General features: G+C 44.3%; 1 protein-coding gene across 1 annotated transcript in view; it reads right to left on the minus strand.

The window, feature by feature from the left end:
• LOC127389920 (solute carrier family 22 member 5-like) overlaps positions 1 to 18,162 on the minus strand; it is a 28,065-nt gene that overhangs the window by 6,668 nt on the left and 3,235 nt on the right. The window contains exons 2-7 of the mRNA XM_051630934.1: positions 11,640 to 11,743; positions 10,286 to 10,440; positions 9,496 to 9,667; positions 8,118 to 8,244; positions 3,480 to 3,580; positions 150 to 364 (exon numbers count right to left, since the gene is read on the minus strand). Coding sequence (XP_051486894.1) covers positions 150 to 364; positions 3,480 to 3,580; positions 8,118 to 8,244; positions 9,496 to 9,667; positions 10,286 to 10,440; positions 11,640 to 11,743 — 874 coding nt within the window. The remainder of the gene's footprint in view (positions 1 to 149; positions 365 to 3,479; positions 3,581 to 8,117; positions 8,245 to 9,495; positions 9,668 to 10,285; positions 10,441 to 11,639; positions 11,744 to 18,162) is intronic.

Consider the following 18,162-nt stretch of genomic DNA (forward strand, 5'->3'; position numbering starts at 1 on the left):
TCCCTGTGCACCGAGAACCAAGGAAGAGGGGCGAAGAGTGGAAATGAGTGCCTATCCAGAATCTCCTCAGGACACTTGTCCTCCAGACCTGCCCAGTGCTTGATGCTGCACCTCCCCTGTCATACAGAGACCAACTAACGGTTGCATACGTGAAGGCACCAGCTGAATGAAGAGAAGGACACAGCCTCCCAAGAACAAGGCGGCAGCCATCGAGTACCGTCGGGGCAGGTTGCGCAGCAGCAGCCAGGAGATGATGTAGGCTGGAACCTCCGTCACTGCCGAGAGGAAGCAGTTCACGTAGACATCCCCGTGCAGGTTTGGTGTGTCCAGAGAAAGCCCAAAATAACCGACGGATATTATCATCCTGAAAGCAGCAGAACAACAGGATCAAGTTCCTCCTCTTCCTGAGGTTGCCACGAGCCGCTTCTACCTCTCTGCTAAGCACAGGAATCGCTGTGTAAGGGAAGTTCAGCACCTGCCACGTTCATTCCCCTCTGAAGCACCTGGAGTGCTGGCTTCAGGAACAGCAAGAGAGCAATTAAACACTGCTGATGGTTTCTATCTTTCAAGTTGCTCTTGCATTCAAGTAATAAAATGTCCCGTGGAGCATTAACACACTGAGGTAACCCCAGGGCTGCTGCCAGCCTTGCCGAGGCACCTGCCAGGAGCCCACCAGTGCTGGATGGTCCTGCAGCTACAGAGGTGGTACTGAACTGCATGACTTTGCAACTGTCCATCCTGCTCTCACTCAGACCTTGCAGGGAAGCTCTGGGTATTTGTTACTCTGAGACATCTCATTTGTCCCTGCTAGTCATGCTGATGGAGAGGGGCTGACTACCAGGCACACCTGCCCCCTATTTCACGTCACCCGCGGGAGATACACGAGAATCACTCTCAAAACAGTGACACAGCAGCTCCTATCACTGGTGGTTACAGCCTTAGCCTGACAGTTTGGATTACTGCATTTTTCTGCTGCTGCTGAGGCCTACGGTAGCTTTTCATTACATTTACCAGGGACATCTGCGTGGAACATTGTTTCTGGGTCATTACCCTCCAAACTTTGCATATAGAGTCAGGAAGGCATCCCAGCAGACCCAAACAATCTGGGGGTTTCTCTGCCATGCCCCAAGCTGGCTGGGCAGGATCCAAGTCATTTTTGCCTGGCTGGGTGCCTGGGCTGGTCAGTGTGGCAGGGCAGAGCAGGGTGGCTGGAATATTGCCATCTCAACTGTGCCAGATGAGAGCTGGCCTCCACGTGATCCACAGAAACACACCACTGGCCTTGGAAACAAATCCTGCCCTGTCTCGGGAGATGCTGGGAAGAGAGGGTGATGTTCTACCAACAAGTAACACGTGGCAAATGAGGGAATAACAGGCACTGGGGCAAGATGTGCCCAGGTGAGGCACAGAGCACTCAGCACCTCACCTCTTTCAGCATCTGTGTCATGACACAACTGGAGCAAAATGACTGTGCAGCATGAAGTGGATCACAGACCAAAGACTGGCTCTTCCTTCCCCTGACTTCCCATTGGAAGAGCCTTCAAGGGCCATTTGCTTAAAATAATTTACCCAGTGTACCTGGGCAGCTATGGAGTCGTGGAGCTGAGGGTAATCCCCTGTTGCTATGTATGCCCTGCCAGCTGAAGCTATGCCTCTCCAAAGTGGTTCTGTGTTTTCCACGTGCTGAGCAACATGCCCAGCCCTGGGCTCTGAGGAGTTATTTTTGTGTGCACACAAACTGTGCTTGCTGGGACTCACTGTCAGGAGCAGTTTACCTCAGCTAATCCCATGGGCAAACCCTGACACAGTTATATATCCCCAGGAAAAATTCAGGGCCATTTACACAGCCCAGGGTGATGAGAGGCCAAACTTCCTCCTGCCTAATGCAAACCCAGCAAAGGGATTAGTTCAGAGACCTGTGACTTACTCAAAAGTAACAAGACTCAGTGCTATGTAAAGGTCATACACTGCTGTCTGCAGCCACCCTCTTGCACAGAGCTGCTTTGATTAGTTCTTTCAACTCATAACACAGAAGATTCCATTAGGATACTATGGGTTGGAAAATATTGCTGTGAGTCAGCACAGGATGCTTTATATTTTGAGAAATGAATTAAAAAGTGGTCAGGCAACTGACATGGAAGGTAAAAATAGTGGGAAAATTGCCCAAATCAACAGAATACTGTTCTGCAAGAGGAGGCAAGATGGTGTAAGGTCAGCTGCACACGTTTGACTCTTCCTGCCTCTCTAAAACTTAATTTATCGTGTGGCAATGGGATTGGTCACATTTGGCCACGTCACTCTGTCCAAACAGGTTTTGCATTTGATCTCTACAACCTAACACACACAATCAGCCGTGCCTAGGAACTCACTGCTGCTGGACTCCATGCAGGTTGGAAGCAGGACAGTCTCAATTCTCTACCTCACTTCCAGTTCAAGGTGAGAGTCAGCAGTTGGAGGTAAGACAACAGTATATATGGCAGCCGTACTGACAATTCTGCAAAGAACCAGCATTACTTTTCTTTTTTTGAGCTGTTTTCTGATCAAGTTCCTTTCTCAGTGTGTTTGTAGTGCTGTGCTAGTGTTGGGCAAGGGAATCTGGCTTAAATATTAGCTGAGCCATCCTTTGACCCAAAAAGCCACATCAGCTGGTGTACACTGGCAGGTCAGTGGACTGAACTCCCAAGGCTGTGCCTCACTAAAGCAGAGGAACATTGTCCACCACAGCAGCAAACAGATTTAGTTAACTCTATAGCACCTGAGGGACTTTCTTGGTTAGGACAGTGCAGGTACAAGCAATAATTAAACCCTACTTATATAGGCTCTGGCAGGCTACAAGTTACCCTGTTCTCCTTCTCCTGAGTTATTACAGCTTTGTTGAGATTTCCAGTAAAAGAAAATTACAACTGTTTAATCAAATTGAGTACAAAGTGTGGCTTCAGCTACTGTAAACCAGATGAAGATGGCAGGTAAATGGAGCAGTGATCAGGAAAGTCCAGGTAAATCTCAGACTAGAATTTCAAAGGTAGCTTTATCACTTTAAGAGACCATAAGAAAAGGAAGGAAGATTCTCCCTACAAGTCAGGCACTGCTGTGTTCAGACCCTGGGCAAAAATTCTCTGACTGTGAGACAGGGCATGACTCACTCCTCTTAAAAGTCTTTATTACAGTCAGATGAGGGTTCCCCAAGGCCCAACACCAGGCAGGATTCCCACGCATCACTGCCAGCTGGTCTGGTTCTTGCTCAGCTCAGGATATGCCTTGCTGCCTCACAAAGGAATATCCATCTAGATGTGGCTCTGGACTGTTACTGAAAAGGAAGAACCTACACAATAACCAGCACCTTGTTGCTTCAGCCAGCAGGTCGCTGGGTTTTGGGCTGGTTTTGTTATATCTCTTCAGAATACCTTAGTGTTCAAAGAGCAGCTTTTAACTCTTCTGCTGCTTTTGTGCTCAGCTGCCCCTGAACAACACCTGCTTACCAAAGCAGCACTGACATAATGGTGATCGTGAGGATATTTCGGGTTCTCATGAGATCCAAAATGGTGTATGTCTGTTGCTTCTGGGAATCCAAATCTTGCAGCTGGAAACAAACAAAACCATGGGGACATAAACTTTCTGAAACCAGAATGATTGTGAAAATAGGTTCCCCCCAACTTATACATCCATATTTTGATATGTTGCACAGCTGAAACAGGCATCTCACTTTTAACCAAACACGTATTAGCTGTAAGAGCCATCTACCTGGGAAAGTAGTTGCTCCTTCCTAATTTCAAGTCACTTAAAATTTAGGCTGAAATAAGAAATAATTTTATCTGCCTACTACTTGATAAAACATTATTGTTACTTTTCTACTTGAACTATAAAGCCACGGCATTAATTCACAATTTGTATGGCACTACTGGCAGAGTTTTGTCATTTTGAGCAGTGCACCTTGAGGATCACACACATCAACTGCACTCAGAATAGAATCACAGAATTACAAACTGGTTTGAGTTGGAAGGGACCTTAAAGACCATCCAGTCCCCAGCCCCTGCATGGGCAGGGACACCTCCCACCAGCCCAGGTTGCTCCAAGCCCCATCCAACCTGCCCTTCAACACTGCCAGGGATGGGGCAGCCACAGTTTCTCTGGGCAGCCTGGGCCAGGGTCTCACCACCCTCACACTAAAGAATTTGCTCCTCACGTCCAACCTAAATATCCCCTCTTCCAGTCCTGATCCATTACCCCCCAGTCCTCTCACTGCAAGCCCTCGTACAAAGTCCCTCCCCAGGAGGAGAAGAGAGCAACAAGGATGAAGAGACATTTAAAAAATGTGCTATGTATGTGAGAGGGTTTATTGAGCCTAAGAGCCAGGAGACTGAGGGTGTCTTAAAAGACCGAGAATGGTCTTAAAGACCAGCAAAAAGTTATAAACTGTCCTCTACGTCCACTGCAGACAAGGCAGGAAACAACAATATTAAACTGCAACAGAACAGATTAAGCAAATAGTCCTCATGCTGGACCTAACAGTAATGTATTTAAACTGAGACAAACTGGTTAATGAGCTCAGGAGTCCCCATCTTACTTAGGTGTTTTCAGATCATCTTCTAAGAACACAATAAAACAGACAACACACTTCTCCTTTCCCCAGAACGCTTTCTAGCTCCTCAAAATAAAACCACTTCCACATAAACAATGCAAGGACATTAATCCATGAAGCACGTAAACAAGTGTTGTGCTCACCAAGACTGTAAAGAAAATACTTATTTTTTAATTCAGGACTTTAGTTCAGATCACTAGCAAGGAGTAACACGGGGGAGATTATTCAGTATGTGACAAAAGTGATTAAACAGGACAAGTTCCACTGATGGAAACTGTCAACTGATAAAGCAACACTATATTGCTACAGAATCACAGTTTTCTAGACATGTTTTTGTTATCACAAAGAAGTGGTATGTTTTCAGGATACATCCCAGGCTATTTAGTCATCAATTTAATGTTTCGTTTTTTACCAGTCTCACAGTAAGAACATTAGCAAGATTCTTTTTTCTGTTAAGACATTTTACAACTAACTGAATCTGAGAGTCTATCAGCAATTTGAAATCTAACACAGAAGGAAACAAGCATCCGCCTTAACAGCTGAAAATCCTAACATGAAAAAAAGTCATACTATAACATTTTCACTCTTCTTGAACTGTAAGCTGCCAAGACACCTCACAATACTTAAGTGAAGACTTCTCTTTCCACAACCAGAAGAATCACTCTTGCCTGACAGACCTCTATTTTGTGCAAGCACAATCAACTGTATAAAAAGATCACTTCCTTCCTTGAGTTTTTAGGTCAGTGTGACCTGAGAACGTCAAATTAAATTTTAATAAGCTTAAAGACTGAATGACTTTTGTTGGCACTGTGCACTCCACAGTGCATGCAAAGGATTATCAGATAAAAGTAAACAATGATTGTAGCTTAAAAATAGTGCAATCACCTGATACTTAAAACTTCTGAACTCCTTCTGGTCTAATACATCATCTTCTACTCTGTACTAGTTCGAATTACAACACTTTTTTCACTAAAGCATCAGACTGGTCAGCAGAAGTATTTGGATGATTTGGACCTATTGCAGGATGCAACTGATCAATAAAGAGACAAAACCAACCATTAGTTTAACTTTGAACTGTCTCCCAAATTCAGTTAGTGATGATTCTTTTGGCAGGCTAGTTGCTGGACCCTGACTTGGAGCCTTTCACTCTTGCCCCTAAACTCAAAAAATACATTCTTTTCTCAATGTCCTGTGAACTGTATCCAAGCTACTGAGAACGTGTAACTTCTGCAGCCAGGTGAAAACTCTTTCTAAGGGATATTTTGTTCTGAAGGCCCGAAGGATAAAATGATGGTGTGATGCTGGTGCACACCAAACTTCAGAGTGTTTGCTTTCTTAAATCCGAATGTCTTCACATTTGATAGCTTCTGCCTGAACCAGCTCCCACCACACAGGCTGCAGCCAGCTTCACAGCCTAGCCCTTTCTCATAAATCACATGATCTTTCCTAACTACTCGCCAGTTTTGCCACTATGTGTTGCCAAGAAAGCAGCAAGCAGGAAACAAAAAAAGAAAAGAAAAAAAAAAAAGAGGGGGAAAAAAAAAAAGAAGGAGAAAAACCAAACAAACTGAAAAACAAACCCAGGAACAGCAACATTCAGAGATTCAGTGTTGGTAAGAAAAAAGGACCCTGCCTTTTAGGAGCTGGATAAGCAGACAACATAATCCTTAGCAGAACAGGCTGGAACAAGAAGTGATGAGAGGGGCAGGGAGGGTGCAATGATGATTTGAAATTAAACTCATCATCCAAACATTTCTATCCCCTTTACATGGGATAATTCCACCAACTGAATTATCTGTGTTCTGCAGCTGGATCACCTGCTGGATCCTAACTGCTTTTGAAACCTCTGCTGCACGAGTTCAAGAATGCTCCAAACATGAGCTCGGGTTCACCCAGAACTCATGCTCCAACTGCTGGAGGGCTAAGGGCCAGCTGGATTTCTGAGAACCCCTCTGCAGCATAAACATGCTTCCTGAAAACTCGAGAGAGGCTGCAGCTCTCCAGAAAGCAGCTCCAGGAGCAGCACAAACAGACCACTGATGAAGAACAGTACATACTTTGGTCACAGCACAACTTTCACCCTAGAAAGTAAAAAGATGAACAGGAGTTCTGCATTTAAACAGTGCCTGTTCAGCCAGCTCCTTTCCCTTTCAGTGTCAGAATGCACGTCAGCTTTCAGAAACACAGATTAGCAATGTTTTACCTGTAAAGAAGCACCACGCAATGCAGCCCACCCTGCTGCAGAAGTCGGCATTTCCCCTTGTCCAGTGTTCTCTGGGGCAACATCCCTCTCCTGCCCCTGCCTTCTGCTGCTTGGCAACCCAGCCCCACTCTGAGCTGGCAATTAGATCAATATTTCTAAGAATGGGAGGATGGAGGACTCCAGGGACAGTGACTTTAGGCAGAGGCTGGAGTCAAGAGCCTATTTCTGTTCTGCTGCAGCGCTGGCAATGCGTGAGTTTTCACGCCTACAGCATGAGAAGGAAGGAAGGAGGAAAAAACAAAAAAAAGGCCACAAAACAAAAAACCCCAAGCATGTTCTAATGAAAATCCAGGGAAAAACTATCATAAGAAGGCCTGGGCTTTTCTGGCATTCTCACTTGGTTCCAGCAAGACCAGGATGTTGTACTACCTACAAATAAGTCTTGGCAAACAGGTTTTGTTTCACCTCAGCTACCCTGAAGTCAAGTGATGCTGTTTCAATCCCACACTCCAGTTTAATGGCAAACCATGTTCCTTAGCCTGGTGCAGAGGCCTTGTAAAGCAAGTGAGTATACAAGGGATCGTCACAAAAATGACAAGGTCATGTCAACTGTTAACCAGAACACAACTGGGCAACTGTCCAGGCAGACTCCACAAATCTGCCTCAGGAGGTGCCCATTCTCCTGGATTATGCTAACAGTTTGTCTGTCTGACTTTTAGAGGTCATGTCCGAGTGAATGTGGACCTGCCTCTACATCTGAAGGTCACCAACAGCTCAGACACATGGGAAATACCTACAGGAAACATGAACATGTTAGAAGAAATGGATGGGTAAGAAAAGCTACTGCTTAGTTTCTCCACCTGAAAGGAGCTCAAGTTTTACTTTCCTTAACATGGAGTAGAAAGTGGAAGTTGAATATGGAATTGAACTGGAATGACATTTTCACTGCCACTGACCAGGATGAGTCCTGTGTTATGACTTCCATAGAACAGTATTAGACTGCACAAGCACAAAGTCTGTTCAGCACAAGTATTCAGATCATAAAGCAAGAGGAACCTCTAATTTATCACCTTCGTCCAAAGCCTAGAGTTTAAAAGGAAAAAGGTGGCTGTAAACTGGATCAAAATTCCCATGGGAATGAACAGCAAAGGGCTTTGCAGATCTTATTGAAGAGAGAAAGGGTATTCTGCTTTTCAGGAAAAGAATGGCTCTTTACACACTTGAGAAGTACACAATCCACTGCAGAGACAACTCCATTCATATGGCTGGAAATTAACCCCTTCACGTGGTCATTAACAGGTCCAGCAAACAACTGGGCTGCTGCAGGAATCTTACCTCACTGGGGTCAAGTATGACATCTGGGGCTGTGATGCCATTGGTTTTTGCAGCCTTTCGGATGATGTCTTCAGCCTCCTGAAATCTCCCCTGGGAGATCAGCCACCGTGGAGATTCCGGAATGACCCTGCAAAAGGGGTTCAGAGTAACAAAGTCCACAGAAAGCCCTGCTGCAGGCACCAACACTCATTGTTCCAGGCAGAGAGAGCTCAAAACGTGCCACATCTTGCAGACATTAGAGCAATGACAACAGAAATCAGATTTACAAGAGCAGACTAGCATGCTGAACAAGAACAGACTAAAACGCATTTGTTGATTTTAGAAATGCTAAGGAAATAAGCAATGACTCAGAAAAATAGAGCAACCAAAGCCTTCAAAGTATGGGAAAACAGTTTAATTAAAGAAATTCAGATATGAATACACAAGCTGCACGCTGTAAATTAAGAGGCACAGCCTCAGAGAATAACACATGTATATTTAATAACTCTAAAAACGGTCATATAAAGCCAAGTCAGAAAGCAGAAAACCCCTGAGTCACTGAGCTTTGTAAGGAAAGAACTGGAAGGAATAACAAACCAACTCTTGTGTAAGTGGAGAAACACCACCACCATGTGGACTAGTTAAACTTTACATGCCACCTAAAAGTACTTATTTCATTAACTATGGAAGAAAACACAGCAATCTCACAGAAGTGCAAGTACCGTTTTGTAGCTTGTCATATTTATGTCACCCCAGCACTGCCCAGCTTCCCAAAACAACTGGTTTCTCCTTCTGCCCCTAGTTCAGGTCTACTCTTAAAGGCTCATGGATTTCAGTTGGTGCAGAAGGAAGTTTACTCATGTGCATCACTCAATTTTATAGAAACTACAGGTTTGTCTTTACAACCTATACAGCTTGTAAAGAGGTGGGGATGGAGTGGTTCAATGAGGTTACAAGTGATAGGACATGAGGAAATGGCCTCAAGTTGCTCCAGGGGAGGTTTGGATTGGATGTTAAGCACAATTTCTTCCCTGAAAGGGTTACCAGGCATTGGAACAGGTTGCCCAGGGCAGTGGTGGAGTGACCATCCCTGGAGGGGTTTAAGAGTCGTACAGATGTAGTACATAGGGATATGGTTTAGTTAAGAACTTGTCAGTGTTAGGTTGATGGCTGGACTTGGTGATCTTTAAGATCTTTAGGAACCAAGGTGAGTTCTGTGAAAATGCCATTCAAGCAGATCCTCCCCAAACTATGGACACGCAGCTAAACACCCGGAAAGAGTAAAGAACACAAGATCCATCCTTCACCTGCCCATTCCTGAATTTCAGTACAGGCTGGAGCCTGAACCTTAAAACCCTGCAGACAGGACCTTCTAAAGCCTTCCAGAAGCTCTACTCACCACCAGAGAGGGATGCAGAGCAGCCCAGGCAGGGTGAGTGCCAGCAGCAGCATCCGCCAGTCCCTGATGAAGTAAGCAAAGAGTGGCAGCAACATGTAGCCCAAGGCATAGAATATGCAGACTCCCAGGGTGCAGAACAGCACACGGATGGATTTGCCAAGGATTTCTGTGCCTGTTCAAAACAAGAGACTGAAGGTTAGTATTTAAACTTAAAAGCAACTCAATGACTTTCCAAAAATACCTCTAATGACTGGCTTTGAAACACACTACAGGGGGTAGCCCCAGTGTACAGCATGTTCTGCCATCCCATGGTAGAGGCTGAGCTGCTTCCTGCAGGGATCCTGCATCGATCCCAGGAAATACAAAAGGAAAAGGAACAGGCTAAAAAGTTGTTCTGTAGCTCTAAGTAGCTAAAACTTCTATAGTTCTATTTTCTTGGAATCTCATTCTTTACTTGAGGAGCTAAAACCACCTGGCATGCTAACAAAACACTCACAACATTAAACCTCAGCTTGATCTCCACGGGGTCCTCTTGAGCTTATGGCAAGAGACCAGCTTCTTTAAAAGGTAATTCAGAGATGCCAAAATTAGGTTCCTGACCTGTCCAATTCAGATTGCACCTCTATCAACTGGAAACTTCCAAGGAGAACATGAGTTACCCATGTGTGGTGAGGACAAACTCTTACCAGTGCTGCTTGGCAAAACATAACAGCTCTGAGCCAGTCCTGAGAAGAAGCAGGAGAAGCAGGAGCCTCAAGAACACAACCTGTGCCCAGCAGGACCTGCTTACCAAGAACAAATGCTGCCACGTAGTTTGAGATTTGTCCCATGCCAACCAGCACAAAGAACACTGAAAACATCTCCCAGCTGGTAGAAAAGACCTGGACAAAGCTGAAGCCAGTCTGCATTGCCAGGGTTGCAAACAGCACATTCTTCCTGCCAAACCTTCCATGGACAGAAGTAAGAGACAAATAAATAAATAAATGATTATACAACAGAATAAATGAAATCTTCAAGAACAGAAAAATAAGATTACTTGTATGCATACCTGGGGAGATGCAAGACTTCTGCAAAAAGCAGAGGTTCAGGAAATATGACACAGGCACAACTATTCTAAATACATAAAAAAAATCCACTGCCCAAGAGAAAATTTTCCAAGGGCTGCTAGCTCAGTTGCCTATAATTATGTGCTGGAACACTACTCCTTTCCTACGGACAGGATGAGCAGGGAGACAAATCATCAGGAGCAAATAATTTAAAATGCAAGAGTATGAAGTGCTCCTCCTCTATGGAGCATGGAGTTCCTGACACATATTGGCATATTAAAGAAGGGAAAAGAAGGAAAGCTGCTGAAAGAGGCAGAACTCAGGTTTAAGAGGCTGCTATCAGGAAAGTGATCCCATGCTGCAATCTTCATTCCACTTGGCAAAAAACCACAAAAACAATTTAAGGGCTTCTAGCAATTCTACTGATGAAGTATTAAAATAAAATACATTAAACTAAACCAAACCCATCAAATTGTTCTAAGAGTCAGTGCCTATGGCCTGGCCAAAACCCACAACCTGTCAACATCACAAAAATTTGTGGTGTCTTCGGATTTTTCATGTTTGTACTGAGAAATAAGAAAGGCAATGTCCTCTGGGGCTGGAAATACAGCTTCTCTGAAGTACAGCTGAACAGCATTCATGCTTTGCAGCTTCCACAAACACAGGTCATTGGACTTAGATGTTGTATTTGATGATTAGGAAGAGAAACTATGGGTGTTTGTAAAAAGGGAGTTTCAAATTTTACTTCAAAAAAAGGAAAACAAGCCTCAGGGAACTCTCTGAACATGGTCCAAAGTAATTAGAAAAGAATGTCCTTGATCTGATTTTTCCAGATTAAACTTATCTACTACACCTGTTTTCTGGCATAAAACCAGTTTGCTCCAGAAGTGATTTTGCTGCAAAAATAAACAGTAAAGATTAACACTCACTAACAACCTTTGTAACTTTCTGTTCTACTTCAGGACATTTACTCCACACCCACAGAACAAAGGCACATCAATAGCTGCAGAAATCCACTTTTAGGAAGTTTCCCATATGTTAATTGCTTGCAAAGCAGCATTAAACAAAGAGCCAGCAGCTCTGGTGTATATACTTTACTTGTCTGAGAGCTGCCCTGAGGCAAAAGATCCAATCAGGACACCCACGAAGAACAGGGAGGTGCTCAGGGGTCCCTTCCAGTCGTTGTCACACACCAGATTCCACTGTGGGGAGAAAGAACATGAAAGTCTTTCAATAAACAGGATTTCCTGCTTTTTTTCTAAACACCTCGGCTCAACCCAGATGAAAAACAGAAAACCTCCACAACAGAAATTCATAACTAACCTAGGGCACAGATGCAGCTCCAAGGACTTAAGGGGAAGGGATGCTGGGCAGCAGAGGGCAAGGGCCACCTGCCCTGAGCCATCCCAGGAGTCATCCCCAAGGCTCCACCACCACCTTCTTCACACAGCTGATGGCTGTGGTACTTCCCCCTCCAGGTACAAGTGACAGTAACCTATAATTTCATACTACACCCCTTTCAGGTCCTTTTCAATGGCTCTGCAGCCCCTAAAAGTGCTGCAGTTCTGCTGGTTTTGGAAGGAGTGAGAGCAGACCCAAACTTGATTTCCTGTGTAGGGCAAAGTTTGCCACCAAAAATTCACAGTTCTATTTTAGGATAAAATTGAACTACACAAACAAGAATACAGAAAAAAATATCTTATCCTTTATTACATTCTAATCTGGTTTTGAGAGACTGGAGACTGCTCACTGCAAGCCTAACTAAGGTCAAATATAATCTTTGGAATACAAATTGAAATGTACCCCAAACAATCCAAGGCTTCCAAAATAAAAACAAAAAAGAAGAAGAAAACAAGATATTAAATGAAGACTGCAATACTTTCCCATCTCCTACCCACTTCAGCCTGATGTTTTTGAAATACCAATTGTGTTATTTTTGTATCTATACCAACAGCCATTATTGAAAGACTCTTAATTTTATTTTGGTTATTCGGGGGGAAAAAAGTGTGTAAATATCAGAAGCAAGCACAAAACCCAGCAGGGACACCTCATGTCCCACTTCACTGCCATGCTGAGACTGGAGGAGTTCCCAGAGTTCTTTCTATCCTTCCACTCTCCCCCAGCAGGGAGCAGGAGGGGCTGTAGCCCATGGGAGAGGGATCTGGGGGCAACCACAGCTTCTGGTGTGGGGCCAAACCGTCCTGAGCTGGGTCATTCAAACAGCTCCCAAGGGGCCCCTTCTGAGGTTTGAGGGGTGGAAGCTTTTAGGTTTTAATCTCTAATTAAAAGGGTGAAATGAAAATAGTCACCCTGACCTTAATAATTAATCCCCTTTGCTCCCTAATTACCAATAACTAATTATAGTGCTTTTCTTTTAGTTTTTTTTAAATTAACAACTCCACCATCCACCTGGTCCCTGGTCCCGCACCAGGAACGCGTTTCGCTTTGTCCCAGCTCCGTCTCCTTAGCACGAAGCCCTTGACTCCAGGAATCTCCCAACCCTTGGTGTCACCTCATGCTACAGCTGGTGTATATTTTAAGGCTGGGGGATCACTACAAGCCATGCAGGGAGTGAACACCAGCAATCATCTTCCACTCCCAGATGCCCATGGCAAACGTCAACAGAACCACCACTTGGTTGATGGAAGAACAATCCCAGTTTTGAACTAGAAGGTTTTCTAGAGGTGGATGATGCTCATTTGCACAGGCTGCACTCTCATTGCTGTTCATGGAACTTTACCTGCCAACCCTATCTCATGAATTCATAGAATTATTAAGGTTGGAAAAGACCTCTAAGTCTAACCATCAACCCAACCCCACCATACACACTAAACCATGTCCTGAAATGCATCTCATCATTATTCTTTGTTAAGGTCACAGGGGCAAAAAACGCACCTTTTCCCAATTTGCAACTATGCTCCAGCGATTTCTTAACCTCTCTTTTGCTCAGTCTGGTTTTGTGTCTGAAGAGCCTCTCCTTACACCAGATTTCAGTCCTCAATATTCTTCTTGTAGTTCTTCCCAAATCCTTCCAGCCTCACACCACCTGAAGCACCAGCCCTCAGGGCCATCCATTATGCAGCATTTCAGAAGCTGATTTCAGAATCGTGGCTTTCTAATGTACTAACAAATTCATACCACTCATGTCAGGGATTTAACTCAGCTATAGCTCTCAACAGCATTTAGATTAATAACTGTAATTAACATTTATAATTAAATCTGTATTTATTCAGCAAAAGCTGCACTTCATTATAGATTAAACAAAGTTTGAGCTATTCTGTGATGACCACAGAGGCTAACCCAGGCAGGAAGCTCTGGCAAACTGCATCTGGCACCTTCCAAATATGCAGAAAATTGTTACCAAATGTATACAGGCCAAAGGTTCCTGAGGTTATCATATACCTCCAGATGATGACACTTCAGATGAAAACAAGCACCACTGCCAGCAACAATCCTGCATTAATAAAGACTCGTCTACTCACAAAGAATGATCTTTGCATCAGTTACTGGAGCCAGACATCTTCAAAAACAGAACTGAAATCTAATTAGCCAAACATCCAGCTCAGTGATTTACAGCCTATCGTTACTAAACTGGTCATTATTTTCCAGCTGATGACCCCGTGCTGGTGAGCAAGCCTTGGCAGGAGGCTGTGCACTGCTTGGCTTTGCAGACCCTGGCACGTTTGTGCACAGCAACAAACCTTTTCTTCAGACCATGGAGGTAGAGGTGTTGCTTGGAAAAGTTCACAGTATTAAAATGCTTTGCCAAAAGTTTCTTGCCCTGGCAGATGGATATTGGCCCTTAAGATGTAGCAATGGTCACCAGCTTGTCATTCCATCTGCTCTATTAAAGCAACGTCAGGAGCTGTTATGCTGCAGATCACTTGAACCAGGCACCAAAGTGAATTCAATAGAAAATTTCCAAGGGAAAATTACCTTGGTTGTGCAAAACCAGATACTTACAGACTCCACAGATGCACAACAATCAGCACAAAGGCATTTTAAGGTCTGTTACCCCTTGCCCCAGTAAATTAATGCTGACATCTTCAATTTTTTAATGACTCACCAACAAGGTCTGTCTACTACACTGCTTGTCAGTGATGGTGCCATCAGTCTTCCAGAACCATTCTGCAACTCTGCACATTGCCCAGGAAGAAGCCACCAAAGCATCACTGTTAGGAGCCAGCATGGCAAGGAGCCAGCATTCCAGGAGTTACTGACTGCCTCCTGCTGCTGGCACTGCTGTTTGGACACAGCACACTGTGACCCAGTGCTCTAAAATCATGTGCTATTTTCATTTCTTAGTATCCTCTGGGTCAGCCTGACAGCTGTAACGGCCTTTTCCCCAGTGAATGAGATAAGGTTCACCTCAGCAAGGTGTCAGGGCTCTAAAGAGGAGAAAAACATTTCAGCTCTGTTGCACAGAGCAGCTGCTGCTGTTGGGAAGCATCAAGCTCGTCAACACTGGTACCCAATGCTCCAGGCACAGCATTATAACTTTAGAGGACATCCTTCTTACTTAGGCAGCTTGCAGATACCTTGGCCTGTAGCTACCTTCCAAACAATTCATCAGGTGGGGGTGATGTCTTTGTCAGCAGCCTCACACCTGGCTGCAATACTGAATTCTGCACGACAAGCAAGATGCGTGGTGAGAAATGTACCTCCAGAAGGGATTCCTGGTTGGAACCAGCCACTGGTGAGGGCAAGTAGGAAGAAGGGATAGAGAAAAGACGACAGGCTAGGAGATGTCCAGAAGATGTGGACAGCTTGAGGAAGAAGATGGGGGGACACCACAAGAGAGAGGGACTGAAGGAGTTGCTTCTCAAGCACAAGTTTTGGGACAGAGCATGAAACAGTCTGAGGTATTTACAGTCATCATGGCAGCATTTCTTTAGAAGAGCATTTCCCAAGTTCTGCTTCACCTCTCACATGGGAAGTCAGCTACCTGGACCCTCGTCTCCACACCCCTTGCTGTAAGGCAAGCCTGGTTACAAAGCTGAGGAGAATAAAAACTCTGAACTGCTCCCTCAGAGCTCCTCCCTCCCCAGTCACACTTTATTAGCTTTCCACCTCATATCACTGTACAACCTGAACAAGTATTGTTGCATGTTTAGCTAGAATTACACCAGGCAGAACGTGCAGAAGTGTGTCAGTCTTGCTAGACTAGTATTTCCTGAATTCTCTCTCACACCTTTCCAATATTAAGGTCAACGTTAAACTAACAACTCTATTCAATAAGAAAACTACCCTGCAATTTCCACACAAACTGCAATCACAACAAAATCCACACTCCACGATGGCATTTACATTCTTTAAATGGCAAACTGTGCAACAAAATTCAAAGCATAAAGAGTATCCAACTCAAACTGCAAGGCAGGTTTAGGCAGACAGGATGCCGTGAGTCCCGCTGAAGATACAGCCTGACCATAAATAAAAAATACTGTTCCTCTAAGTTCTCTTGGCACTTCACAACCTTCAGGGGTAAAGAGTAATTTCCTGTGGCAGACTCTGCATCCACTGCACTTGCAGAACACCACCTGCCTCGAAAGAATCATAGAATGGTTTGGGTTGGAAGGGACCTTCAAGATCATCTAGTTCCAACCCCCTGCATGGGCAGGGACACCTCCCACCAGCCCAGGCTGCTCCAAGCCCCATCCAACCTGCCCTTCAACACTGCCAGGGATGGGGCAGCCACAGCTTCCCTGGGCAACCTGGGCCAGGGTCTCACCACCCTCACACTAAAGAATTTCCTCCTATTGTCTAACCTAAATCTCCCCTCTTCCAGTTTTAATACATTCCCTCTTGTTCTCTCACCCCAAAGCCTCATAAAAAGTCCCTCCCCAGCTTTCCTGTAGCCCCTTCAGGCACTGGGAGGTGCTCTGAGGGCTCCCTAGATGGAGGCCTGGCACTTCAGGAACTACTACCACTACATCCCACAGTGGCTCTCATTCCAACACTGCTGCAGAACCCTTGCTCTTCTTCACTTTCACTGCAATTATATCACCTTGTAAGAGATGACAGAACAAGAAATAACAACATTCTAGCTGCCAATAACAAGATGCTGACCCAATTTAAGCATAAAATTATTTTTAATGCAACCTAACATGGAAATTGCAAGTCTAGTCACAGGGGAGCTCTCCAAAACATTGCAAGTTCTTGCAGTACAGCATCACAAAAACCAAATATATTCCACCACCAACTATACACCACCACCAAATATGTTTGAAAAGTTCCAGAGGCAGCTGCAAGGCCACCAACAATGTAATTTGGGACCTCACTGGAGAAAAGCAAGTTTCTCGGGTTCTAGAGCTGCTCCACTGCAGGGGCACTCACACTTCCCTAAGGCCACTGCTGGGACCCTCAACAAAGGTGAACTACAACAAACACTAAGAACTTGGACAGCCTTACTCAGTTATGCCCCTGGTGTATGATGAAGAGCCTTTCAGGGAAAAACATTTTTACAGCTACAATATAACATGTCCTCCCCCTCCTTTATCTTTTTAAAACCAAACCAAACACTGCTTTCTTCTCTTGCTAAGAACAACATGCCTAGTTGAAAAGTGAAGTGGGATAGTCCCATGTGCTAATATTTTCTTTTAAAAGCCAACACAATAACAAGATTTTTTAAAGCTGAGGCAATATACTGTCCTCTTCCTACCAACTAATTCTCACTGCAAGCAGAGGCAGGTTCTTCCAAAATATTTCACAGCTGAGTCCTTTTGAACATCAATTCGAGCCTGGTCTTGTTCAGCTCATGTAAATATTCTCTGCTTCTGTAAGAGCTCCGAGTGTTATTAAACACCCTTTCGAAGATGTTGCATTCAAGCTTATTATCTAAATGTAAACAGAACTCTGTATATACAACATCTACATTCTGCTCAATTTCAGTTTTGAGATGGCTGGAGAAGAAGGAAACAGGGCACTCACATCAAAAACTGAGGAAAACAATCTGATTTTGAACCTACAAGGCAGCATAACTGGAACATTTCCCTATCAGTAATTGACCATGGGACCTCTAAAAGAGCCTTGTTTCCATTTTAATGCCATCAACTGCAGGCCTATCATTCTTGAATAACACCAACCCTATTTCATGTTGCAAGGTCAGAAATGTTTGTACTTTATACAATTCTGAAGAGTCCTGCATTATGTGCTTCTTAATCACCCCTTGAAAATGTCAGCATTTTAGAAGTATGTCTGTACACCCTTCAGACATCCATACTTACTTATTCCATGAAAACTAAGACCGTTTTTTCTTCTCTATTCTGACAAGATTATTAATAAAAAGATTTTGTACCTACAAATCACCTAAAGGTCCTTCCATGGCATTATCAGTTCCTGGGGCTGAGAACTTGTTGCTATGAACTTCAGCCAGAAAAATAAGCAGATATTAACCTACAGCAAGAAAGAGGATGCACCTCTTTTAAAAGATGAGAAATAGTGGAGATAACATTGATGGAAGAGTTTGGTGAGAGCTGAACCTGGATGACAGGGGCTTGATGTACACTTCAGCTCCTGGCTCCACTCTTAGTAAGACCTGTGGAAATGACAATGTCTAGCACCAGTGTGGGGAACAGTCCATCTTCTCTCCCCCCACATAAGACTGAACAAAATGTCTTTCAAG

Source organism: Apus apus, chromosome 13, assembly GCF_020740795.1.
Source record: "Apus apus isolate bApuApu2 chromosome 13, bApuApu2.pri.cur, whole genome shotgun sequence".
In the NCBI taxonomy this organism is placed as follows: domain Eukaryota; kingdom Metazoa; phylum Chordata; class Aves; order Apodiformes; family Apodidae; genus Apus; species Apus apus.